At 33.9% G+C, this 27343-nt stretch overlaps 1 protein-coding gene across 4 annotated transcripts; it reads right to left on the bottom strand.

Moving 5' to 3' along the window:
* Positions 1 to 3460: 3460 nt before the first annotated feature.
* Positions 3461 to 22080, bottom strand: LOC126834659 (lateral signaling target protein 2 homolog). 4 transcript variants are annotated; one of them, XM_050566753.1, is made up of 10 exons: positions 21753 to 22080; positions 21280 to 21397; positions 19993 to 20554; positions 15367 to 15888; positions 7464 to 7689; positions 5753 to 6059; positions 5295 to 5450; positions 4830 to 4964; positions 4336 to 4517; positions 3461 to 3624 (listed from the first exon to the last, which is right to left on the bottom strand). In XM_050566753.1, the coding sequence occupies exons 2-9, from the start codon at positions 21394 to 21396 to the stop codon at positions 4365 to 4367; spliced, it is 2178 nt and encodes a 725-aa protein (XP_050422710.1). In that variant the 5' UTR covers position 21397; positions 21753 to 22080; the 3' UTR covers positions 3461 to 3624; positions 4336 to 4364. The 4 variants fall into 4 exon arrangements, with proteins under 4 accessions (XP_050422710.1, XP_050422709.1, XP_050422711.1 ...); XM_050566752.1 differs by having other exon boundaries at positions 4332 to 4517; XM_050566754.1 differs by having other exon boundaries at positions 4332 to 4511; positions 21753 to 22079.
* Positions 22081 to 27343: the final 5263 nt, after the last annotated feature.

Below are 27343 nucleotides of genomic sequence, written 5' to 3' on the forward strand. Positions count from 1 at the left end.
AAAATAGGATGTAATCAAAACATATTTATTATTTATTTGTGGATATATAAAATTTACTACTGTATATCTTGATGTTTTTTAATTACATTTTTTCTATAACATAGGTAACAAAATCTATATATTATGTACATAGAAACTATGTGAAATATGTACAAAATCCCTCAGAAATCTTATAGTATCCTTAATGTAATATTTGTTATTTTATTTAAAAAAAGAAATCAGAAATTTTATGTTATTTTTATCAATTTTCTTTATAAAAATAATAGTATTGTTGGACTTGACGTGTGACAACTAAATAAGTCATATGAATTTTTTCTTTTATTATTATTTTTTTTTTGTTTTTGGTACAATATTCAATTTTTTCTTCTTATATATTAGCTTTTAATTTTTAAATAAATGCTAAATTAATATTATGTAATTGGACGATCTATAAAAGAAAAAATCACTCCGTTGAGTCGACGAGTAAATTATTGCATTTTTTTAAAACAAATATTCTTTATTATCTACCTACTTGACAATATTGTATTTTTCATATTTATTTTGTATTATTTATAATTAAATATATATATTTATATGTATTGTATTGTTTCATAGCTCGTCTTTGCTTAATTATGACCATAGTTTTTTTTATCAATTTATTTATAGCCTATGTGACTAAGTTAATCTTAGGATAATTTGTTAACCATTTTAATACCAATTAATTTTGGGACCACTAGGTTTTTTTTATACCTTTTATAATAATTTATATCTCCGGTGTTCGCTCAATGATTTAATAAAAAAAAATATGCTTATAATTATAATAATACTTAGGGGGAAAAATGTAACCATAACATAATGTCATTTTTTATTATAGTTTATTAACAGATATCCTAAAATATCTTGAATTAAAGTTGTTTAACGTTAAATAAATGGCTAGTATAATGGATATTGTTATAGTCATTTCTCTTTACCTTTGTTAGAGGACTATCATCAATTGTAAATTTTGTAACATAAGATTGTGTTACATAATCAGATAATCCTATATATTAACATTTATACCTAATAATAGCTAGCTAATCAAATCAATTTGTAATGAATTATAAACTTAACGCCAATTATTTTTTACAACATTAATTGACTGACTACAGTTTGTTTATACTTATTAACAATTGAAATTAATTTTGTCATTGTATCGACATCGCTATTAATTTTAAACTATCATTGTGATTATCAGTAAAATAAACGTTATAATAAATAATTATCAATATGGAATTTTTAGATAAAACTTGTGGTCGAATGAACTTAACATATTCTTTAAATCGCAATCTAATTTATGTTATCTATCGGATGATTTGTTTTTATTTTACTAGATTAATATAGTAACACGATGTAATATATAAATGTAAAAAATATGTACCGGATAACAAACTATTTATGATTGAGTCAATGTGAAATAAATGCAAACATTTTTACTTTTATTTGGAATTTGTGTGAAGTATTTAAATTTTATTGCAAGCACAAAAAAAAGCATACATATAATTTTGGTTAATTTTTTGAGTTTATTTTCTACTAAAGTATAAATCTTCAGTCATAAGTTTAAACTTGGTAATAATTATTCTAAATGTTAGGTAAATTCGAAATGTGAGTGAAATTGTAAAGGAGACAACATAAATACTATGAATAAAAATAATGTTTCAAAATAATATTATTGTTTCTACATGGTGCTTGTGTAATATTTCATCCATTTATTTAAAATGACGTTTTGATATTAAAAAAAAAAAATACTAATCTACTTTTGTTTAATTCGTGTATTAGTGCTGCACTATTCAATCTAATATAGTTCTGGTAATTTTCACAGCTTTGTGGTTCTACCAATTATTCAAAAGTTAGTGTTATTTTTATGATATCTTTCAGATCTAAAAACAAACTTACAAATATTTAAATTACCTATATCGAATATAAATCTGAAATATTGAAAATATATATTATGGTAGCTGGAAAAAGCACTGCTAATGTAATGTATACTTGGCCCTATGGCCTTCATTTTCGTTTTAAAATATTGTTTTATTTTATGCCGTATAAAATTATTTAAATTTATTGCACTTGAAAAAACTTTAATAGAAATTTGTTTTGCTTCCTATAATTTCCATAATATCACACTGAAGAGGACTGAAATAGTTGCACTTAGCTCCAATGTGATGAGCTTTTTCACTTAACTTCTGTATCAAACGAAAATGTTTCTTATGGGATTTCTTTGGCTAATGTCTAATTGCTTGTAACGAATAAACAAAGTAAAACCATAGTGATGTTATCTTGGGGAGCGTCGATAGTTGATACGTCAACACTGTAAAAAACGATTCTCTGAAAAGTTTTAACTTGTATGTTATAAAACTTTTTGGCAATTTCCATTTTTTTGTTTTTATCAACCAATTTTTATTGCATTTCTCAATGTAAACTTTTATACTAGCTATCAAATTCAGCGTCATCGACTTAACAGATTGTGTAAATATATTATTATTTTTCTTATTATACTTACCTGTAATGGTTTATGATTGATGTGCTTTCAAAATTATAAAAATACATTTTTTTCAATGGCGAAAAATAACCATTTTACGCTTTAAAGGTCTATCTGATGACAATGTCAAACTGTTTAGACATCAATATTTTAATCGTAAAAATACGTCTTAATAATTTGAATAGAAGATAACAGTTATTTTTTAAAAACGATTTGGTTTTATTTACTCATGAGTCATGACAATGAAGTATTTAAATACTTCATGATAATTATTGCCATCCCAATATTTAAGTCAAGTATTAAATATATTTTTTTAGATTTGTAGTGGAAAAAAAGTTTTAAAAAATGAACGTTAACGTGTTTAATATTAAGTTTCCATCGCAAAATATTCCAAAGATATAAATAAAAATGTGAAAGTTTAAAATATGTAGTACTTGTGTAATAAATTTATCAAATGTAATAAGTTATACGAACAAAAATGTAGAACTGCTATAAAATAAATTGTTTAATGTTATAGTAACTATCCAAAGTTTTGGGAATATTATAATATTTATTTGTGAAAATATTGTGTTGTATTTACATTAAATATGGAATAAAATATGACTATGATACAATTTAATTTTCAGAATTTTTTAACAATACTTATTTGCTGTCCAGGCTGGATCATTTTGATAATAAAGGCACTTATATTATAGTTTTTATTCAAACCATTAGGTAGGTGTACTATAATAATTTATTATAGTAAATATAAATGAGTATGTTTACGGTTTATTAGATAAACAATAGCGTTGCTTTCCAAATAATAACAAATGGTAGACAATTACGATATATTATGGTATGATCTAACCACATAGTTTTTGAAATGTAGGCTTACATCATTGATAAATTTTGTTTAAAAAAACAGTGGTAGGGATATGGTCAGAGAAACTAAATGGGTTAGGTTAGGTTACAATAAATTAGCATCACTTAGTATGAAAAATCGTTTATTTTTACAAACATGCGTTGTCATGGAGTCTTTAAAGTAAAAAATAAATAATTTAAATAAATAAGTAAATAAATAAATAAATAAATAAATAGTGAAAAAATCTTATCATTTAATCAGCCATTATATGTACAGTCGAACTGCATTTCTGAAAACAAAAACCATTTTTTTATTAATATCATAGGCAAACTGGTTATATATTTTGGAACAATAAGCTGTTGTAAATATTTTTCAAAATAATCCCAATAAAATTGTACAACGCATTATCGAAAAGTGACATCTAATCTCGTATGTGTGTCGATTTTTTTAAAAATTATTCTTTCAAAAAGGAAGTTCATATTCGTCATTTTTTGAACTGATATCAAATACCTACATTTTTATATCAAATGCCTATAGGACACTCTTTACTATCGCCTGTATCTAAATTTGTAGATATAATTAATAATCAAGATAGCTATAAAACTATTAATATTACCCACGTTTTGTCAATTTTCGTCTGAAACGTATAGGTCGAAGACATTAAAGTTACCAGCTACAACGGGTATTTACTATTCATAAATTAACTCACAATTGTTATAAAGGTAAATTATGAATATCAACTTTAGGGTTTAACACATTAAGTAGATACCTTGTGTTCTCATCGATTGTGATTTTATCATCTCGAATAATAATTATTTATTGGCATCTTTGAGAAGACTTTTGTTACCTATTCATACCTATGCTCGTGTCTTTTGGAAATCAATTCGGGGAGCTCGCCAAACACATTTTTATTTTTTAAACAATCGTTTTTCCGTTTGTGTAATTTTTACCCAGAATAGATATTTTTATGCAGGTAGGCGAACAAGTCATACTTACTTACTATGTATATAGGTATTCGCTATTAGTATATTACACTTTAAGGTCCGACTTTTCCGGGGTCGGCTGCAACATAGATTTCGTCGCGAACGTCAGTTTTTGCGATACCAGATGAGCGATCATGTTGGATCTCCTCCATACGTACTCTCTGGTCTTGTCGTGGTCGTCTGCGCTTTCCACCTTCAACTGAAACCATTAAGCATTAACGTTCGGCATACGCGTTACCCTTGTAAGCCAAAAATATATACAGCTTTCCCACGCCCTCCTCTATAAAACACCGGGAGTCCTATAGGATTTCCCCATAGGTGGGAATTGCTCAAGTGTAACATAGAAGACACGAACTGTCCTAGGTCAAGAGTTCTGCGGGACGATCATTGGACAAATTGGACTCTACAAGACACAAAGTATCCTCGACTCGGATATCACTATAAGGATCCCGGTGCCGTTAGGGGTGTGTTACATATTCTACCACCGCCTCTCAGTAATATAATCGTGTACTTGTTTGGGCTGATGTACACGAATCGAGTGCAATGTGGCTGCACCGCCGTTCAACACTCGCATGTTTAGGCGACCGACAAGCTCGCCGGTGGTAGCCGTCGCTGACCTTATCTCCTTCTTGGCGCCTCGACCGAACTGTGGGCAAAAATAAAATCGTCCATTGGTTAGCAGGTACCGTAAGACGTTAGCTATTATAACCCTTCTAGTCCATCTTTTGGCCCTTGGACCATGACTGCCACTCAAGTTTTAATACGGTGTGCATACAATTGATAGGGGAGAAATTGAATCCGTTTAAGTAACTTTAGTAAAGGTTACAAGACATTATTTGTGTTGGTAATCAAACTGAATTTCTTCAGAAGATTTGACCACTGCTATGATTAGTATCAGTCAAATGGGCAGATGAACCGAATGGGCTTAATATAGCGATAGCGTATGATTGAATTTTTTATTGTCGGTCGATCGTACTTCTTTTTCTACTTTCAAGGTCAGCGGACCAACCAAGAACTTGGTCTTCACGGTGGTATGGCTGTTCATCACGTTCACGCTGACGTCACCGTCTCGACGAAGAGTGCTAAGTCCGTACATGGTAGCTCTTGCTCTTGGTGGTGTTGGTTTGGCGTTCTATAACATTAAACGTGCAGGTAAATAAAATAAAATTACTCAACAAATGTATTGAGTTATAAATTACAAATTTCAGCATTAAATTTGATGTAAAAACAATAATTTTCCATTAACGTCGAAAAAAGTTCGGTCTTTCCTCAATTTCAATAAATTTTAAATGTTTGAGACGTTAATAATCAATGGGAAATTTCAAAAAATTAGACGATTCAAGCTGTAAACCTATTACTGTCCACCTCTCAAATTTAATCTATATGATTATAGCTAACTATAGTCAATATTGATCACTATACAAACGTGGATACCTTGTTCTTGTTGCCGGCGTTGGGTTTGTTGTTTTGCGCTCTGGACTTGCGGTTGTGTTGTTGCGGGTGCTGTTGATGCGGATGGTGTGGTGGGTGTGATTGTCTCTGTTTTTGACTGGGGTGCTGGCGTTTATTATGGTGATGGTGGTGGTGGTGGTGGCCGTGGTTTCTGTGGCCGTGTTTGCGCTGTGCCCGTGCGGTACCGTTGACGGCTGTCTGATTGGCAGAAGCTTCGGTTTCGGTTAGAGCCGGGTCTACGGTAGGGGCTGGCGAAGAAGTGTCGTTTTTCGCCAACACTTGCCCGGCGCTTTAAGATGCAAAAACAAACAAAAAAAATCAAATTATAAGAGCCTAAAGCGGTACAGGCCAAAATCAGTTTCAAAAAGAGGGTTTTCTTTGAAGAAATCGTCACGGGGGTACGCGGCGTAGCCGTTGACAGTTTTCCGGTCAAATACATATTATAAACGTAGAATATTCACACTGGAAAGCACACCTATAAGTTAATAGAGACGAAGAGAAATAGAGAACGGTCGCTCTTTGGTGGATATATAACTTCAGTAATATGACAAAGTGAAGAATTCCGTATAATATTAAGTTCCCGTTTCCAGTATGCATTCCAAGTGTTGCGAATGTACACACAAAAAGAAGGAGTATAAAATACAAGTTCGGTGTACTATACAAATTTAAGCGGTACTCGATGTACCTACTTGCAAATAAATAATAACTCATGATGTTTTCACCTTAATTTCGATATGATTTTAACGTTAAGGGTACAATGTAACGGACGACTAAAGATTTTACGATTTATTCTGCTCTTAATTTCAAGACCGAGCAACTGCCAACTATTGTTTGTGCGAAAAATTCTAAAACCACAATAATAAAATATAAAAGTGTACACACTTTGGGACATTAAAATTAACATAAACATTTTATAATGCTCTACAGTATTCATTGTTTATTGTAAAAAAAAAGAATATAAATTTGGCATTGACGCATACCTACATAATTCCTCAAATGGAAAAACCAATTTGCAATTAAACTAAAAAGACGTTTTTTTACAATTGCAATAGCTCATGTTGAATATTATAATATGTCCTCGAGGTCATGCTAAAAATAAAATGGGTTTTTTTTTTAGATATAGTAAGCATACTTATGAGTATTTTCGAAAAAATGTCAATAAAAAAATGATAAAAAAATTGTATTATTATGGTAAACGGCAAGTATGAAATTGGCAATTTAACTGTTAAACGTAGTGCAGTATGACAGAGAATGGGATGGATTGACAGTCTTTTTTTTAACGAATATATTAAATTTAATAGTTGAGCATAGAGTGTCGTTTTCTGTGCACGTTATTGAAAAGTAACTCATATGGATTCTGAAATAGTTTTTAGATAGTACTTTAAAAAAAATTTTTTTTTTAAAATGGTCTTTGTATTTGAAAAGTACAACGTTTCCACAGATTTTTGACTATCGAAGTTTTTCTAGACAAAGTTGTTTTCTAAGGAGAGGCAAACGCGACGGCAGATTTATGGACAGGCACCATAAACGGTTTTTTAGAATGGCATGTTTTTGATATCTTTCAATTTTAAATTGTAAAATATGTCAGTTATAATGATGCGGTGACAAAATGTTTTTTGGCTAGGAACGAAAAATCTTTAAGATTTCCATCTGGCCAAATGTGTACTGAACAATTATATATTTTTTCCATTACCCTTCTCTGGATTCGACCTTGTTCTTAGTCTTGGGCTTTTGCGTGGTGCCCTTCTTCTTGTTGTCAGTCGTAGATTCCGTAGGCGTCTGGAGGCGCACGTTGACCGGGTCGTAGTTTTTCCTCAAAATCTTATTGATCCTTCCCAGCACGTTGTCCACGAACCTGTTGTACTTGGCGACGTACGAAGGCGGCACAGTTACCGGACTGCTGTTTGTCTGCATGGCACCTGTATGAGGTTTACACATGGTAAATGGATGTACGATGCTGTTGTGTGGTATCCGTGACGTTCGCACGGCAACACACCGAACCCACAATATTAAAATATATTACACGACGGGTGTGTACACTTTAGGCAGAGTTGATCGTGTGATCAGACGAGAGTAGCGAGGTGGGGTGGCAGCGAGAATGATAAATCGCCACTTTGTCGTATGAAAAGCTCGTCGAGAAAATTTCAAAATCCGCCCGACTATATTATTATGCTTAATGGAAAAAAGCGCATAGAGAGCAATATTATTAAACGCACAGGTGGATGATGAAAAACTCCCCCCTTTTTGTATGTGCTAAAAAAGTTTGTCCGACAAAAAAACCCATCCACACACACACACACACACACACACATTATATATGTTTATTGTTATTTTCTAAACCGTAGGCAGCGCACTTCAGACGACAAGATATTTTGTTCGGTGCAAATATTATTAATATTGTTTCAATTTACTCGGGGCCACGCTCTCAAAGGTTGTTGACGGTCCATATTGTAACAACATTACATTAATAACGGAATAAGGAGCACGATGGTGGCAGTAGTGTCAAATGCAATTATGTATACATAGTCTCGCCGTCACCTTTACTTTGGCGTGCGCCTTTTGTCCACGTCACCGTGTTCTATATATATATATAAGTGTATTATTTGTTATTATACATACCAACGCGTACCTATACGGTCTATTGTACTTGGCAGTTCGACTACCGGAATGATTAACGCAGCCGCCTTGGACTGGCTTTGTCGGGCCCAGCCCCCGCACGGTAAAAAAAAAAACCGCACACAATTCCCTGTTCGTCTACTTAAATTAGAACCAATCCGGTAACATCCGATGGCCCACGCTTAGAACTTCAGCAGGAATAGACTTTTAAGATTTAGAGTAGGTCGATAATTATTGCTGCACGAATGTTTATAAGATCCGTGACAGTCCCCCAGTTTTGCCACAAGTATTGTCAAGCACTGCCAACGAGTTTTTAGGAAACATTTTTAGCCAAAACAATAATTTCATAAAAAAAAAAATAATAATAATAATACTAAAAATTGAATGTTCAATACCTTTTACATAATATGATTTGTGAATATTGGTATAATTAAAAAAAAATCTACTAACTCAAGTAATCGAAAATGTAACACCATTTAAAAAAAAAAATGAATTTATACTTCAATTAAGGAACTTATATAATTAGTAAGTCATTGCTGTGGAGTATCATAATATTTAAAATTGGTAGTTAAGTACTGTAAAATGTTTTAATTATTAATCCGTAATATCAAGTACATTGGTTTGGGTAATGTTCCCGCCCCTGGCTATTTGATTGATTATAGCTTCATGCGAAATGTCGTATACTATATTATACAGTTATTCGTATGGCTTATTTAACATGCTATAATTTTTTACATTTTTTTTATCTAAACTATCTGACCACCACCAATGCCATTAGGTGTCCCATGCGAGTGATTCACGCATACTAACTATATGCACAGTGCATACATACTGAATCCGAAAGATCCGTTAATCAGCCGGTTTGCTCGAATGTGTGTGTGTGTGTCAGAGGTACGGTTGTACTGGCTGGCGCTGGGTCAACGTTCTTGGCATAACATTAAAGCCGCCACCCGATATTATTATTATTATCTATCGTTATTAGTATTATTATTCATCCCGTCGCTTCCTCGTTTCGCAGTTTCCAGGTCGCCGTCGTGCCCAACCCGAAATCGAGCCACGACCGAAGACATTCGCATGTGCAGGGAATTCATTAAGTATAAAATATTCATCATCAGCGCCGTCACAGGTACTGTATTATTGTACTTATCAGTAAGTAAGTAAATAGGTGTACATATAACAACGATAAAGATAAATTATTATAATTCGTATGAACGCTATTATTATTGTTGTTTTTTATCGACTTATGGGCCGGCGGCGTGCGCAAAATGGTACAGCAAAAGTGGGCGAGAGACCAGTTTGGCCTCCTTAAATTCGACAACAACATTCCTGCACAAAAACCCGCAAATAATAATATAGTATATCTATAATAACATCACATAATATTATAGTGTACGCACCGTAGTCGTTATAATAATATAAAAAAAAAATTTATTTTCGTTAATAACTATTAAAATAGTAAAAAAATATATACAAATATAAGTTATATATTATTAATATATTATGTTCTATACAGCTTATACACCGTACAAAATAGCAACCACCTTTACCAGCCGACAAGCCAAGAGTGTTATTTTTGTTATACATTTTTTTTTTAAATTATGTTAATAATACCAGATGGAACGGCCGCGAGAGGACTTTTCCATTATTTGTACATCATTTTTCCACTCTTTCTGCGCTCTAGTCTGCACGTAGTACCTACACAGGATTTTTTACATTATATTTTTAACATGAATGAATCTATAAACTATAACGATCTCCCACGACCATCGCATTTTCTTACTCACTAGAAATAAAAAAGATCTACAACAGACAAAACCAAAAAAAAAAAGATAGAAATCTTAAATATTTTTTTAATTAAAAAAAAAATGGTTGTTTTCCTCTAATTTTGGGTTTTTATTTTGCCATTTACCGATTTGCACATCAGTTTTTTCTTTTTCAAATCCGATTTTCTATAACCATCGCACGCTTTCGGTGGAAACGAACCGCGGCGCGGGTCCGCTAATAATTTATTTTTTCTATATGTTTTTCTTTTTGGGTTTTCAGATAACATTTATCGTTAATAATCTAAAACGACTGGCGTGCACAAAAAGAAAGCAAGACGCTGCTGATCTATCACAACATCACGTGCGATGATCTCGTTTCTTCGGCGAGAGTGCGATTGCCCATATTGTATTCCCGTGTAAGCCCCGCGATGGTCGTATACCTATGGCTCGGCTATGTTGGCGCTGGCCCACGGGGAAACGCTACATGTTTGATCGCTTACAAGAGGAAAAAGTAATTTCTCCGGACAAAAAGTAAATAAAAAAATACATACACAGTACACACACACACTACAACCGTGTAGGTATGCACGAGCCGAAATGCAATTATCGCTTGCGCCAACGTACAATGTATAAAAGTAGGCGAAATATAAGTGTGTAAGTTTCATTGTGTAAATACAGTTGACGGTCTCGAGTTCAGCACAAGACGTTTAGCAATGTCTTGGTCTGCTTCAGGGGCCCAAACCTGGCAAATACGTGACGTACGGGAAAACATAGAAAGCGTTTTGGCTATGACTCCTTCTGAAAACACTTACTTGGAAAAGCGACCTAAAATGGGCAAACAAGTGCGAAATAATAATGGAAAACGAGAGAAGAAATCAGCTGTTATGACAGTGATGAGAACGATGATCGCTGATGTTTAATATTAATCACAACGTGATCCTTTTCACTGCTAAAATGGCTACACCAGTACTGTAAATACCGTTTAATTTTGATGCTTTTCAATCGCAGATAAAGGGATCCATTGCGATAATCCTAACCAATCGCTAATACAGCTCGGTAACTTATTGGTTATGTATAAAAGAGTATGCAAAATGTATAAATATGCGATATAAAGCGATAATTAACTCCATGCGTGTAGTCCCCTTTAAAAAAAAAAACAGTGTCTAGTAAATATCTAATATTGATTCTTTCGTTCGGTTGTCGAGGTGAGGTGGGAGTCTTATATACCAATCTAATAGATGGCCCCAGAATATTTTTTAGGGACTCTGTTATTTTAATCTGTCGGCAATTTATCGGTTTGGCAATTATTTATCTCGGTGTACTTGCGCCGAATATTCTAATGCGTTTTAGCCGTTAGTTCGGACCAAACGTTTGTTTACCGCCACCGTATTATTATATTACTATCTGCAGTTAAATCACCTGAAAGCCAAAACGTGCAGCGCAACGGCAAATGGCTTTTGTCCACAAGCTCCATTGTACTGGTTATTATAGGTGGTATACATTATATTATTATTATATACATGTAGACACTCGCGGGGCGATTCACATTAATCGTACTTACGGCCGAGGAAGTAAGTTACCGGCAACGGTTTATATTGTATTTGCGGGAGATTATACTTTTTACATTTTTTTTACACCACTCTACTGACTGAGGTTTCTTACGGTAAGTGTACACGTGAGTCGGCCACCTTATGTCGGGCAGCTATCTATATGACATTTTTGTATGTAATTTACCCAACTCAGTTGTGATAGACTATGTAAGTCTTGCCAGCCATTAAATTATAATTAAAATGTACTGAAAACGGCGATAGGTAAGTTAGGTAAAATAGTTAAAAAATAAACCAGTGCCTTTTCAGATCCAAGTCGGTGCTGAATAATAATTATAAATCCCGACGGTTATTATTGGCTCATTATATTATAATGCACGGTTACCGGGCAACGGTATTTAAACGTTTTCTAAAATAACGATGCGTGTGACCGGTCAGGAGAGAGTTTGTGTGTGTGTTTATTTTTTCCCCGGTGAAACGTTTTTTCGTGGGATAAAACCTCAGCGGTACAGACGTTATACGGGAAAAACGTGTATTATAACAATAATAATAATAATAATAATAACGTAAAATATGTTATATTCCGGTTGCTTTCTAAGCGGCGGCGGTCGTCGTACGGAACAGATAAAGTCCAACCCAGCGTAGACCGTATGTCCATCGCAGGGGGGGGGGCACGCCCACAAGGTCGACACATATACGAGACCTGTATCGGGGTCACATCCTTGAACCTGTTTCGGACCGGCCAGGAAGACGGGGGAAAAGGGAGGAGGAACATGACCGTATCCGGATGCGGGTTTCCGGATTACAAACGGCTCTGTGTGGGTCCGGGCCGGAGGAAGAGCGGTGCCTCGGTGTATCGAAAACCGGGAGAAGGCCGTCGTATCTGTTTATATTATAATAAGTGCGGTATGGTGATCATTATTGGATAGGGGAAGAGGGGAGCAGGGGACTTTAAAACGATAATATGATAATTTATGGAGACGGATGTGTACCCGTGACGAAACGCTATTAGTCTCCTCCCCTCCCCCCATTCAACTCATTCAGAAGTCTTTGATTTATTATTATTGTTCGACTTGGCTATCGTATCGAACCGGACGTTAACGCCGTGAAAGCCCGTTCGGATGGTAGGGATCAATAAAAATCAGCTTGGTCGGTCCAACGACAAGAGATTGTGAGGAGTTGGCTCGTTTGACATATGGTGGATTTTCAAACGGATAGGTTAGCCGTCGTCTGGTTCCCATTAAAATATATTGAGTGAAAATTATCCGGGAAAATAATAATATGATCTAATCCAGTAGCTGAATGTGCGGCCGACAATCGGAGATGAGCGAAAACTACTCTGTGACAACAAACGTATTTATACAGTAACTCATTATTAAAATTGTATATCCAATCAATATCCTCCAAACCTAGATACCTATAATTGAAACAAACTAATATTATTGTATAAGTCAAGGCCTTCAATTAAGTCCGGAATGTGCTTGTAAATAGGTAATTGGTAATTATTATTATTCGAGGAATAATCGATGGGAACGTTATCGTTAATATTGTTGCGCTTTGTTGTAACTCAACCGAAGTGATAAAACCCATATTATAATGTTATACAAGGAAAACCTATCATAAGCATTGTGACAAACATGATGATGATGTAGGTTAAGCGTTCCGAAGCAATTGGCAACAACAATGCAATAGATAATAATATGTACATTATAATATACTTTATATGCGGGCTATGATCAGTGAAAAAAGTGTCAATCGAGTTCGTTTCGCCTTCCTAATTATTGGGATAAAATTTACAATGTTATTATTTTATGTGGAAATGCCCAACGGGCTTGCGACCAAACGTGTTAATATCGGTATTATACTAAAACGCGGTTAACGGGAAAAATATTTAAATGTATACATATACATAACAAAAAAAGAACATCTTATTATACCCGTAGAAGAAGCGATTGGAGCGCACGAAACGATCGATGGATCACAACAGGTTATCGCGTGCACAGTGCACACTAACGGTTCTGTTGGACACATTAAAAAAAATGTAGAAAAATAATCTCGCTTCTAGATCTGATCGATATATTAATTTTATTATTAAGGTCAGTCTCAGCGGACGGACGGTTTATTTTCTTTTTAAATAACTTATCTAGGTTATGTACCGCGGTTGCTTACGTAGGTACTTACACCCATTTACATATTAGTAAAGGTAAAAGTATGGCCGCCATTAGATTGATGTGTAGTTTATAATCTAATACTATATCGTTGTAAGGCCATTGCGTTAAGCCACATGAAGTATCATGTTAGTAACCGCTCATGCTAGACCGAAAATTATGATTATGCATATGATAACACTAAGGTGTTTAAACGACACCTTGTGCATGTCGTCCCGCAACGCATAAAAGACAACGAATTTGGAAAGAGGTGTGTAATCCCTTTCGAAATTCTGTATAATGTATAATATTATATAGTATAACTTGCAAGGCTGAATCACAAACTATAATAATGGTTAGTGTTAATTAAAATATGTTATTAATTATTATAATATTAAAGTAAGTTAAATATTTTGTTCGACGATAGATAAATGAAAAAACAAATTTTAATTCATATCGTTCAACGGGAATAGCCCAAATGCGTCAGTATGTATGTATACACACATTTTTAAGTTTGACAATTTTTATTTTTAATAGAATAACAATAACAGTAGGTGTAATTGATTTTTGAACGCACTTGGGAGTTTCTCAAATATATTAGCTGTTAATTTTTTGGAGGCAATTTGTACATTAATTTTCTTTTAAGGTACACCTAAGCAATTGACAGACATTAATAGCATGTGTGCACGTTATTTTTGCTTTTTAATGTCAACCAGTGTATATGTACATATTATGTGCAGGATCGTGCAGACGGCAAGAGTACGACCTCATGCACAAGCCAGGAGTAGGGAATATGAATGGCAAAAAAAATGTAAATATTTCTTATCTGTAGAACTTTAAACAAATATAAAGATTGGTAGAAAGTAGATGTAGATAAAATGAGGTTTCGAATAAGTTATGATTGGAATTTAAACCACGTAAAATTGATTTTCCCGAAATCTGCCAGCTTTGGTGTCAACCGATGGCAGCTGTGGCTCAAGCGCCCTAAATGTCTACATTTATGCTACACAAAAATGTCTGATTTTGTATAGCGAATGGGAAAACATGTGACTGTTTAAAGGACATTTTCGGCGTACACAGGGTGCGTTAATAGAAAATTCAATATCAAGACATAGCGATTTTAGGCAAAGTTATAAACCATTATTAAAAAATCGTATTCACTGTTTAATAACTATATCGAAACTAGCTTACGTGAAAATGTAGACAAAACGATTGTCTTTATTTGGATGTACTTTCACGCTGAAATTCCAGAACACACTGTAACACTTAGATATTTGTTGAAAAGTTCATAGAATGGTTTCGAATCCAGCCTGTGCTATTTTTAGCCCATATTTTACTCCTTGAGAATCGGTGTTAAAAACGCGTTTACAATTATTTGAAAAACCCAAACAATGTTTTGATATTTTTGTTTTTCATATTCCCTCTATGCACGTGTGTTATACGGTTAAGTGAAAAACTCTGTACAAATAATTGGCAGTCAAACAGGGTCATGCGTTTGGCCGTGTTCACACTGATGGACTCACGCGCTCGTCCGGCGACACTCTTGGCTTCCGATTCTGAGGACTCTTCGTCGTCGTCGTCATCGTCGTCATCGTCGTCGTCGTCGTCGTCGTCGTCGTCGTCCTCGTCGGCGGCCGAGTCGTCATCGTCGTCGTCGTCTTCGTCGTCGTCCGTGGCCGGCGACGAGGCGGACGGCGCGGCGGCCGCTATGCTGTTGGTGTCCACGACTTGCACGGAAGCGGCGTTGCCGTCGCCGCCGCCGGTCAGGTCGTCGTCGCCGGGCACGGGCGACAACAGGGTGACGGTGTGCGGCCCGTCCAGGTCGGACAACGACGACGAAGACGCCGCCGAACCCGAGTCCCCGTCATCGACGGCGTCGTCGTAGTTGGGATTCGACGATAGCTCACCACCGGCGATGCCCGACGGATAGTCCGCCGAGTCGGCCACCGACGCTGACAGTCCTTGTGGCGCCGACGTGCTGGACACCGATCCGGACACCGGCACGGCCGCCGCGGCCGCCGGCGTCTCTTCCTCGTCGTCTCCATCTATCGACAAACCGTCATCAATGTTACACGTTCTTAAATTATTTAAATAACAACAATGTACACACACACACCGTAGAGCACCGACAGACAGACCTATATGGTTTGGGTCAACAAGGGTTTACATTTTGTCTCACTCCGAGAAAAAAAATTGAAAAAGCTTTGAGAAAAGTGATCACAGCGAACCAGTGAAGTTAATTTAGATTAGGGAAAACTTCAGTTAGGCTAACTTTGGTTTTTTAATCTTAACCTAACCTGACCCAATCAATATGGATGTGGTGTAAATCATATTATGATTGATTTAAAAAAAAAGTTAAAACCTCTTTGACGCGTTCATATCCATTAGTTTATTGGTATTTAATACAATATTATTGAACAAATTTGGTAAAACCCATACGATCAGGCATTTAATTAAGTACAGTGTACATTTTACCAAAACAATAATTAATTATGCTCAAAAATTTGTGTCCCGAGTATATATTATCGAGTTAAATTCGTTTTCATCAAGTGTGTCTCGTCGGTCTATCGGTATCCACTACGATCCGGTACAAAACAATATTATTTTTATTGATATATATATAATTGTAAGAAAAAATGTATTTACTTAAGTTCTGCGTTAGTGTGCGTTAAGGTACCGGAACAGGAAACATTTTTTTTTAATACGTTACGACCATTATCGTAAAAAATATATAGGGTTTCCTGGTCTGCACAATAGTTCACCGGTCACCATCCAGGGATACCATTAACGACCAGCCAAAGAATATGTATAATATAATTATTTAGAAGCGTAGGATACTACAAAATACATAATAATACCTTCACCATTAACCGGTACTTATATTTTATTCAGCGTGGCGTAATCGATGCGTTGTAGTAACTAGAATATAAAATTCTATAATTGTGTTGTTTATAATAATAGTTTGTGAAGAAGATGATAAATAATGATGACAGTAATAAAATATAAATCATTTTCAAAATATTAAAATCTGTTTATTTGCTGAAATAATCGCTATCACAGCCATGTTTTGTTTTTCTTTGATAAATAAATAAATTAAATTAAAAAATGTTCGTTATGACACTCGATTATGATAATAATAATAATAATAATTATAATATCTTAAGCTATTGAACACGAACTTACATTTTTTTTCTCGATTTTTTTTTAAATATTTAGAAATATATATATATATATATTTATGCATGAATTGGATGACACGCTATGTATTCGTTATATTTAGTTGTTGTATTGGTAACAAATTGTCGCAAATATTTAAAAAATATCATAATCAGTATAAATATATATATATATATATAGATAGATAGAATGATAGATGGTTAATAAATAAATTATTATAAAAGACAAAACAAAAAAATGTATGTATGATTCGTAATTTGAAGCGGTGAAAAAAAATAAAGTTAGGTAGGTACTAACATATTCTATAATAAATTATTAATAAATAAATAAATAAATAAATAAATTAGAGTTTAAAATAAATAAGTTTCGTTTCTACAATCTTAACGCTAAGGTTTTTTTTTTTGTAACTAAGTGTTTTTTTTTTTAATTTTAATTTTTGATCGAGTCCGTTAAGTAGTGAGATGTGTTTTTCTCGATGTCGGTTTTTCACATGTCAAATACAATTTAGCGCATACACAGGTTCTCTATGTACACGCGTTTATTGTCGTTTATCTTGATGTTATGTGTTTCTGTAATTTGTTAGTCTCCCGCGGTCGATCGGGTTCGATCAACCTAAAAAAAACAAACAGACACACAATGCCAAAATTACACTCGTGTCACAATCATGATCGGAAGACGTCTGCTTCCGTGTCACATGCTATACAATTTATGCTATACAGGATGTGTTATATAGGTGTACTACACACGTCTCTTCCCTTGCCCGTTTTGTCCCGTTGGAAAACGTAGAGATGAACCGAAATTTAAAATGCCCGGACGGACACACGATAATAATATCATGTTGGATTGGTTTTGATCAACCGTAAGGCCAAACGAGATAACGAAAACATGCGTTATTGACCATGAACTTGATTGTGAATCGCCAGTAACGATATGTCGGGCTTGGTTAATCAATTGGTGGGTGAAAAAGGTGAACCGCGTGGATTTCATGGTCAACATTTATATTTTTATTTGCAAAATCAAATGGCCGTTAAACAGTTGGAAAATTCGTTGTTTAAAAAGACGTGTAATCGGAAAATAAGTGCGAGAAAACATTTTCAAGAGGTTTAGTTAGTAGAACAGCCGTAAAACATATTCGTCGTGTAATTATGTTTTTACAGATTTCGTTTGCATTGTCCAGTGTTTGAAAGTTTTTTTTATTTTTTTTGTTATAGTAAAGTGCGCTTATTATAATAAAATATAACAAATAAGCGTGTCTAGATCATCCAAAGTAACGTTGGAGTGGTGGTGGTAGTGTTGGTAGTAATTATATTAATTTAATCATTTTGTCGTTTGTTGTATTATATATTATAAGAGTCAAGTTGTCGTCGTCGAGAGTCTATTAAAGTTTGTGAGGTGAGAATGTGAAAAAAAAATAGCAAAAGGCGTTTTCCTGTTCGATCCGCGCTGCATATCGTTATATTGTACAGGATGTGATTCGACAGGAAGGCTATACAGACAGGCTACCCCGCACACTGTTTGAGAGATGAACGTCGCCAATTTCCAAAAGTAAGGGAAACGAGAAAAGGGTTTCGAATAAGACGTGTGCTGTGTTGTTTCGGCTATCTTATGTATGGAATATCGTCGTGGAATTTGTTCTGTCGTCGGGTTTCCCGTTAATCGATTTCGCGGCCAAACGATTCGATCCGTTCCGAGTGGGTTACCCATTATGTTGTCGCGTCGGTGAAACGATAACTCAACACAATACGACTGATCTGTGAAGCTGGCCGCGGGAAAGCGAGTTTATAATGTTAATCTCTGAGAAACGTATCCTCTTTACAACAATAACAGCAACAAATTACGATTAAACCGTAATGTTATAAAAGGTTTAGAGACATTCCGGGACATGTAAAGTATCCGAAAATGTAATTGCTCTATTTCAAATTTGTAAACTGTACGTTATATATATACTCTGAACAATACCCGACCTAGTTACGGACAAGGTTGGAACGCGTTAAAGTCTCCTGTATATCGCTTCCTTGTATTAAGTCCCATTGATCGCCATGTTCAGAAGAAAACAAACGAGCGCGGATCGAGGATGCTCAGATGTGTATAGGAAGGATGTACCACGATAAATTGTTAGATTTACATACAATTTGCCAAGGGCTCGTGATACATCCAGTATATTATAGGCTAAAATGGGCAATGCGAAAGTAATCGACAAGACAACTCGGCTCGCAAATGCCGTGTGTTCTATAAGCAAAGCGCAGTTAACGTCATGGTATGACGATGCCGGTCTTGGTCGCTGTATTGTATGTACGATCAATACAATAATATATTGGATCGACGTCGATCGGCTCGACCTTTGAACGCTTAATACATTATAATACATACAACAATACTACAGAAAAAAAATGTAACGTGCGAATCCTAAAAAAAATGGCAATGCGGTGCGAGTTAATGTATATTGATAAAATAGGTATGTATAAATATAGCTGTTATTTTTGCTATATGTATATTAACTACGTATGAAAGCTACAGTTTTCCCGTTTTATGTGGAAGACAGAGAGTATGTAGAAGAGATGTAGACCCTAATAAAAAATTATTATTCAAGATACAATCAAACGCAATAAACATCAATAACGGTATGGCGTGTAAAAAAAATATGTGACCAACCCTCCGAGTTTGTGATAAAATTGCCTGCGACGAAGCATTTTACAACGTTGACCGGGCATAGTGATTATTTTATCTACGGGGTAAGCCATTGCTGGTAACAAATTTATGAAAATCAATGGAAATCTTTAGCAATTTCTGATATAAATATCTGGTGTGCATCACTTCTAATAGGTACTATTTTTTCTTAAGATTTATCTTCTGTTATAATGTTACTGTCCCGCGTTGTTGTTTATTGCACTTGATAAGATATTTTGAATTGATTATTATTGGATAATATTATATTATTGTGAAAAGACCTGTGGTTGACCGCAAATACTAACCTCCGAGGATGTCTTCGAAGAATCTGTCGAAGTAATCGTCGTCTTCGTCGTCTTCGTCATCGTCGTCGTCGTCTTCGCTGTTGGTGGACGACTCGGCTTGGGTGCCGGTGGACGCCGTGGCGCCGTTGGCCGCGTTGGCGCTGGCCGGTTGGGCCGGTGCGTCGGCCTCTTCGTCGTCGTCGTCGTCGTCGTCATCGTCGTCATCGTCGTCGTCGTCGTCGTCGTCGTCGTCGTCCGAGTCGCCGGTGATGTCCAAGTCGACGTCGTCGTCATCGTCGTCGTCGTCGTCGTCGTCGTCCGTGGACGACGATTCCTGGACGGCGGGCGCGACGGGCGCGGCCACGGGCTGCGGCTGCTCGGACACCGGGGCCGGCGAGGCGGCCGCGCTGGACTCGGCCGACTGCCTGGCGCTGTCGGTGGCCGCCGCGGTCGACACCTTGTCGGTGACCTCGGCCGACGATGCGGTCAGCTTAGCGGGTTCTTCGGTGGAAATGGGCGAAGAGCTTGCGCTGTACATGAGCGCGCAGCATGCCAAGGTCACGATCAATACCCATTTGATCATCTGGAAAATTGTGGGGAAACAAAAAAAAAACAAACGTATTATCGCCAAACTTCTGACCACCGCTACACAACAATACATATTTTACATTTTACTATGTAAATATAATTTATGTATAAGTTCCTAATACAATAAATAATATTATATTTTATATTATACCGCGCTAGCGTTATGAGAAAATATTCACAGTTTAGCGATTACCGCGGACGATTTTACAACGGTTAATATTTGTTTTGATCGTTACAATATTATAATATTTTTTGTTGTTTTAGACGTACTCAAAGCACGGGCGAATCGACCACCATAAATAACCACCGACTCAAACCCGGTCCCGTTTGCATCCGACACACACACACACACACACACGCGGGTTTCGATGAAAATATCATCGAATCTCGCACGTGTTACCCGCTTAGAAAAATAATAAAAAAATACGAAGAACCAGAACCATAATTATATATAATAATAAATTCTTAACAAACCGCACAGCTAGCTACTATAATATGCTACTTGCGTGTACAGTTATAACAATTTAAGCCAAGTACAATACTGCAAGCGTCTATCAGTCAAACGTTTACTGCAGAAAAAATTAAGCTTATGATATGATGTTTTTTTTTGGCCGTGCTACCCCAGATACCGTCGGCGGTGGAATTCGTGATGGTTATACATATATGTGTGTGTGTTTTAATTATAATTTTTACTAGCTGGTAGGATCGTGTAAATCTCACCGATAAATCGCAGGGACGAGGTGGCTCCAAGTCACTGATCGTCTCATTAGGATCGCTAATGGAGATCGTGGTAACAGCGGGCCGTTTAAAATCTTTCTGATCCCGGATTGCGTACATCCTAAAATGTTTAGGGAAAATCTCAGTCCAATGTCTATCGTCCTAAACTTCCTAGTATATTGTTACACGGTTGAAAAAAAATTCTATCAACTATATCGTTATAAAAAAAAAATATATAAAATAATTTAGCAAAAAAAAAAAAAAAAGATCTGTTTATTCCCTTTCGAATCCACGCGGCTACCTCCCAAACGATTCCGGCGTATTATTAATTTTACTCGAATAAAACAAAATATAACTAAATACTGGAAAATATGTGAAAAAAAATCTTGGTTTTTTTTTTTTTTTTTAATTTTACTATTATATAAAAATGTTCGTTTTCACTATATTATAATAATACAAACGAAAAACACACTGACCTTTGGTTTTGTACGTGTAAATACTGTGTTTCGATGCGAAAACGTTCAGCGCCACTGGCGGTGCTTAAGTACGAGTACTCGAATAAATCCGAACCGTGTAAGAGCGCGAATCGAGCCGATGAGATCGAGCACGGCGACACTGAACGCACGATGAATATCTAATATGTAGACACACACGCGACGAGCACACGGATAATATATACTATTATTACTTAGGTATTGTAACTACTTATACACTACCACTACTATGCTCGACCAGGTGCTTAATGCGAGAACCGAGCTTCGGCAATTGACTAAAAGAGTAGTTTAAACTTAGATGAGCTATATACCGGGCAAGGTGCCGTTATAGTTGATGACCTGCGCCGTGCCAAGTGCGCGCGCGAAGAAGACTTTCCCTTGGATGTGCGTCCCCCCCACCCCTGTTTCGATCAAAGATAAATAATATAACGATGACGATAATGCATATATATTTAATATTATTATATACACCTGTACGGTGTCGTGTACCTACGTATGTATTTTTTCGCCGAATGTATTCTATTTATTTATTCACTTTTTAATTTTTTTAACGGCCGCCGATAATTTTGTCCACGTGAAACTCAATCATTATTGTATCGAATTTCCTAAACTACCACCACCACCACCACTTCTACTACCATTGCAGTAGGTATGCGATGTGCTATTCTGTTTATCCGTTTGCCGAACCCAAGACATGGTCTGTGGCCATATCATCCGTTGAACGAGCCGGCCGACGACGACGGACATCCGTTGCTGCGAATTTCCAATGCGGTTTTCCTTTTTGTTAGAATTACATAAAAAGAAAATAATAATAATGACTGAGCGAAAATGACTATACTTTATGGTCTGGGCTAACTGAAGGTATATTGTATTGGGCAAGTCAACGTTATTTTATGTAGACAGTTATTTATGGGGGAAAAAAACTAAACTTCACAATCGGTGCGACATAAGTCGATGGTACGCAAAGAGCATCATATAAGAGCATAATATAATATTATGTTACGGTCTGCGGGGAGGGGGGGGCAGGCGAACTACAGGCAAATGTATTCAGCTAAAAATTAGTTACTGGAAATTTTTTTAATATATTTTTTTAAATATTTAAAAAAAAAATAATACATTTGGTTAATAATAATTAAACTTTTTCGTGAAACATTTAAAAACATTTACTAAAATGTTGTTGTTACCTTAAGCGTGTATTCTTTTGCAATTAATTTTGAAAAATTTCACTAATTTCCCTTTAAATTCGAAAAAGAAATCCTAAAAATTAACATATATATAAATCTCAACTTAGACATACGGTACCTACAATAAAACTTCCGGAAAATTATTAAAGTAGTTTCAAGTATACAGTCCTAAAAAAAATAACATATCATGAACCTCTCCCCAAAAGAAGTAAGAATGTTTTCTTTATTTTCTCTTTTAAGGCACAGTATTTAAATTTGAGTAGCACAATCGGCTTATTTTGTATTCGTTGTATATTTCAATGTCAATAATTACACTGTATAGAATTACGTAGGTAAACATAATATTTTAATTTCTACACAGGGCTCTAATTTTTTAACAGTAAATTATTTTTTATCAAAGGCTTCTAACCCGCGAGGTCTTTTGTAAAGGGGAGGGGCAGGCATACCCTTTCGCCTGCCCTGGTAATTTAATACGTAGTATTTTAATAACGACAAACTAAATAGGATACATTAAGCTATAGATCTTCTATAATTACTCATCGTTACTCCCGAGAGTTTGAGTATAGTCATCTTAGTCCTCAACCATCATTTGTAACAGTACCTACCACCTTCATAAGCCGTCCGTACATCATTGTCAATTCATAATGCTTCCAACTATTTTTTTTCTTGTTACATCGTTTAGTAAATAAACATCTATAACGTCCACCGAGAACTACTGAAATTAGTCATGATGCCCGTCACATACCTTTATTTATTATATAGAATAATTCTATGATTGTATTATAAGTTGTAGAAGCAGAATGTATAAAGTTAGTTTTGTTCTCACATGACAAATTAATTAAAAAATATACTTTATTAATATCGAGTAGTCTTAATTATTTGGCAATTTGTAACAATTCCCATATCGCGTATTAGAAATACTTAAAATACAATTCAGTTTTAGATTTATAGCTAAAATGTATTTGAAATGGACATTACAAAGTTCAAGGCCTCAAAAGCTTGGCTTGTATTCTTATTATCTAATCGCCTTAAAGTAGACTGCTTCTATAAATTAATAAAAAGTTTAATTGTCATATTTTGTTATTCGTTTATGTTTTGTAAAATATAATTGTCGACAACGAATAAATAAACTTTCTAGTAGTTTATAGCGACATAACTATTTTAATCAGAGGTGAACAAATTAAAAAAACAAATTGTATTTAATTACAAATTTCTAAAAACTAAGCAATAAATTATGTATTATGTAATTATATAATACATTTAAAAGAGTAATTTATAAAAAAATTAATTTTAAAAAGTAACACTAAAACTGATATTTAATTACTGCTCACCAAAGATTATAAAAATATAAAAGCTGCCGTACATGTAGAATAAAATTAAAATAATAATTTCAACAGTTAACTATAAAATGTAATCAAACTGGTTGCATGTATTTTTTTATGATTTATTCTCTTATAAATTTATTCTCTTATATCTACACTTTTTTTTTGTTTTAATATTGGGATGAGTGCTCTTCTTAATTTACATTAAATATAATACATCATAATTTTGTTTTGATGCGATGCGTCTTTCAAATGATTGTAATTGTTTATGGTTTTTGAAAACAACGTATTGCAAGTATAGCCCCATTCATGACATTAGTTTTTTATGACAAGTGATAAGTCACATAATATGTAATTCATACGATTGGTATTTCGAGAACTATTCGTATATTTTATAACAACAGTAATAATAATAATATACAATAGCAGGTGTTCCTTATTATGCGCTGTTTCGTACGAATAACAGAAACAATAGGCTGAAAGATGAATCTATTAAGAGTTTTTAAAGGATGTTCTGTTATTTTGTATGATAACAAATGATTTGGTATTTAAAAAAAAAATAATAATAATTATAAGAAAAACTTTATTTTTGTCATTATCGCAGTATGTTATAGCTTAAAGCGGAAACAAGATAATTTTGTCGGTAACCGCAAATTTATACTTTGCAAAAAAAAACGAGATTCTAAAACAAATTTAGGTATAACAGAAATTAACGTCAGAATATTCGCAAGTGAAACCTATGTCGGATTTACCAGACCTTTACAAATTATTGAAAATATAATTGAAACATAATTTTAGTCATATTTGTATACAATTAAAATAATGTAATTAAAAAAAAATTTTATATTTAACAACTTTAGCGTTAGATTTTTCAAGAGTTTTGTAAGGGATTGAACACAACGAACAAGTTATGTTTTCCAATAATATTTTAATTTTAACATAAATATTTATTTTATTGTTAAATTATTTTTATAATTAAATTTGTTTAATATTTTGATCCAAAACGACCACGTATAAAATTTTCCTGATGAAAAGTGAATGCAAAAATAAGTGTTTTAATTTTTTATTACTTTTATAATTCTTTTTGTGTACTTTTTTATAAGTAATCAGTACAAGATAATTACTTAATTGGTCGTTAGTTCACCAAACTTCTGTTGGATATTTGATTTTGTTTTAAAAAATTAAACTGGTGATATAGTAAAAGTTTTAATGGATTTATCCCATAATATTTAAATTAATTAATTATATACTTTAACACTAAAAATAAATTAAGCTGCAGTATAAATAGTAAAATGTTGTTTTACTCGTAATTTATCTAATGCTGTTGAAGTATTTTTATTTTATAAAATCATAATTAATTTTGTTTCTTACAATGTTCAAATACATAAAAATAGTTTTTGCTTTTAATAAATAGAATTTTTAAAATTTCGAATTCCCGGTTTTAAAAGTAAATAAGTAAGTAGCAAATAAGTGCAGATTATATTTCATTATAATCAAAATGGTATCTCCTTGCGTTAGTCTTTCAGCTAATTGGTTACTTTATGAATAATGTACAGTCTGCATAAAATAAAAGGCAATGAAATATTAACGGATCAAAGTAGGTATAACGCAACACCATCCATCAAGTTTTTGCACTCAAACTAATCATGCGATCATAATAAATGAATACTATACAAGTATAAAGTTCAACTTTCTTGTACTTATATAATAGTAAATATATATTTTAGATGATCAGTTTTCTTATCTGTATATACCATTCTCCGAGTAACTAAATTTATCTAAGCCTAGTCAGAACCAATAAAAATAAAGCTAAAAAAGTTTATCATCAGAAAGATTTCCTTCTAAATATATACTAATAAAAGTCATAACTTTAAGAAAGTCTTCAAAAATTGGGGTTACCCCCAAAATAGCTGATTTTATTCTTAGATCAGAATTAAAACTATTGTATTTTGAAAACAAAACTACTTAAAAAATACAGAGCATGTTAAATAGCCTAAAAAAAGTTAAATGTTTTTATAATAATAATCTAATATAATGTGTATAATACTTATATTACACACAATTTAAAACATATTTATGCATTTTTATTTTTATCAAGTACGCAATAAGTAAGAGAAAGATTTTCTATTTCACCAACACAGCCTATTTGTTAAATGTAAAAGTGTAAATTAAATAACCATAACATTTTTCTACACTTATAAATAAAGATATTTATTACAACGTATTTATTGTTTTTATAAAAATGTATAATTAATTCGAAATCGTATAAAAAAGAAAATATTTTATAATCCAGATGTTAGTATTTAAATTAATTATGAACTCTAATCAAATTCTATAAAGACAACAACACTAAATGCCGATGAATGAAACACCCAATTCAGTTTGTATTATATTTAATCAAATATTGAATCACTTTTGTCAAACGTACCGGGTTAGCGTTTGTATACATTTCTTAAATATTTCATTATTATCGTTATGGACCAGTAGTTAAAGAAACAAAACAAATAATATTCCTCTATACTTTAGAGTTTAGAGGACAGAGCTAGGTGTCCCAAATGTTAGTTCTTCCACCACAACAGTCTTCTAATTATTTTTTATAAGCAGATTTATTGAGAATAGTATTTATTTGAATATATTCTTTTGAGTTATTAGAATAAAATATATTTATGTATTTTTTTTTATTATGAATAAATAACGAAACAAATGAATCGTATAATATTAGGGTATATTGATAAAGTTTTGTTAGAATCTGTTTATATGTTTTAAGAATTGGGATTTGTATTGCCCGTTTGCCCAAATGCCAAATAATGCTTAATTCGACCCTTTATTAAGCAGGCGTGGGTCGTGGCAAGACAGCTCTCATAGCATTATACAAAATGTGTAATTTGCATAGTCGGTGAATACAAATAAGCGGTGATATATTTAGCTTATATTTATATATATATATCTGGAAAGTCTTGCTGTTAGAAAATCGCGTGACGTCACTAAACTTGATTTTTCTTCTTCGCCTATTCTCAAATTGGAGCAGACTACTCAGCCAAAACCGCTTGACAAGCGTAGAACGTCT

This window comes from Adelges cooleyi, unplaced genomic scaffold (genome assembly GCF_023614345.1).
Source record: "Adelges cooleyi isolate 19-005CV unplaced genomic scaffold, UGA_ACOO_1.1 ACOO_flye_CR_arks_rails_tigmint_CR_PRNA_21, whole genome shotgun sequence".
In the NCBI taxonomy this organism is placed as follows: domain Eukaryota; kingdom Metazoa; phylum Arthropoda; class Insecta; order Hemiptera; family Adelgidae; genus Adelges; species Adelges cooleyi.

Excerpts from the sequence above, each read along its gene's own strand:
- LOC126834659 (XM_050566753.1), bottom strand. The coding sequence starts at position 21,396 with ATGTACGCAATCCGGGATCAGAAAGATTTTAAACGGCCCGCTGTTACC. Across the intron at positions 5,451-5,752 it reads ACGCCGGCAACAAGAACAAG|AACGCCAAACCAACACCACC; the intron begins GTATCCACGTTT and ends TTAATGTTATAG. Across the intron at positions 4,965-5,294 it reads CCTTGAAAGTAGAAAAAGAA|TTCGGTCGAGGCGCCAAGAA; the intron begins GTACGATCGACC and ends TTTTGCCCACAG.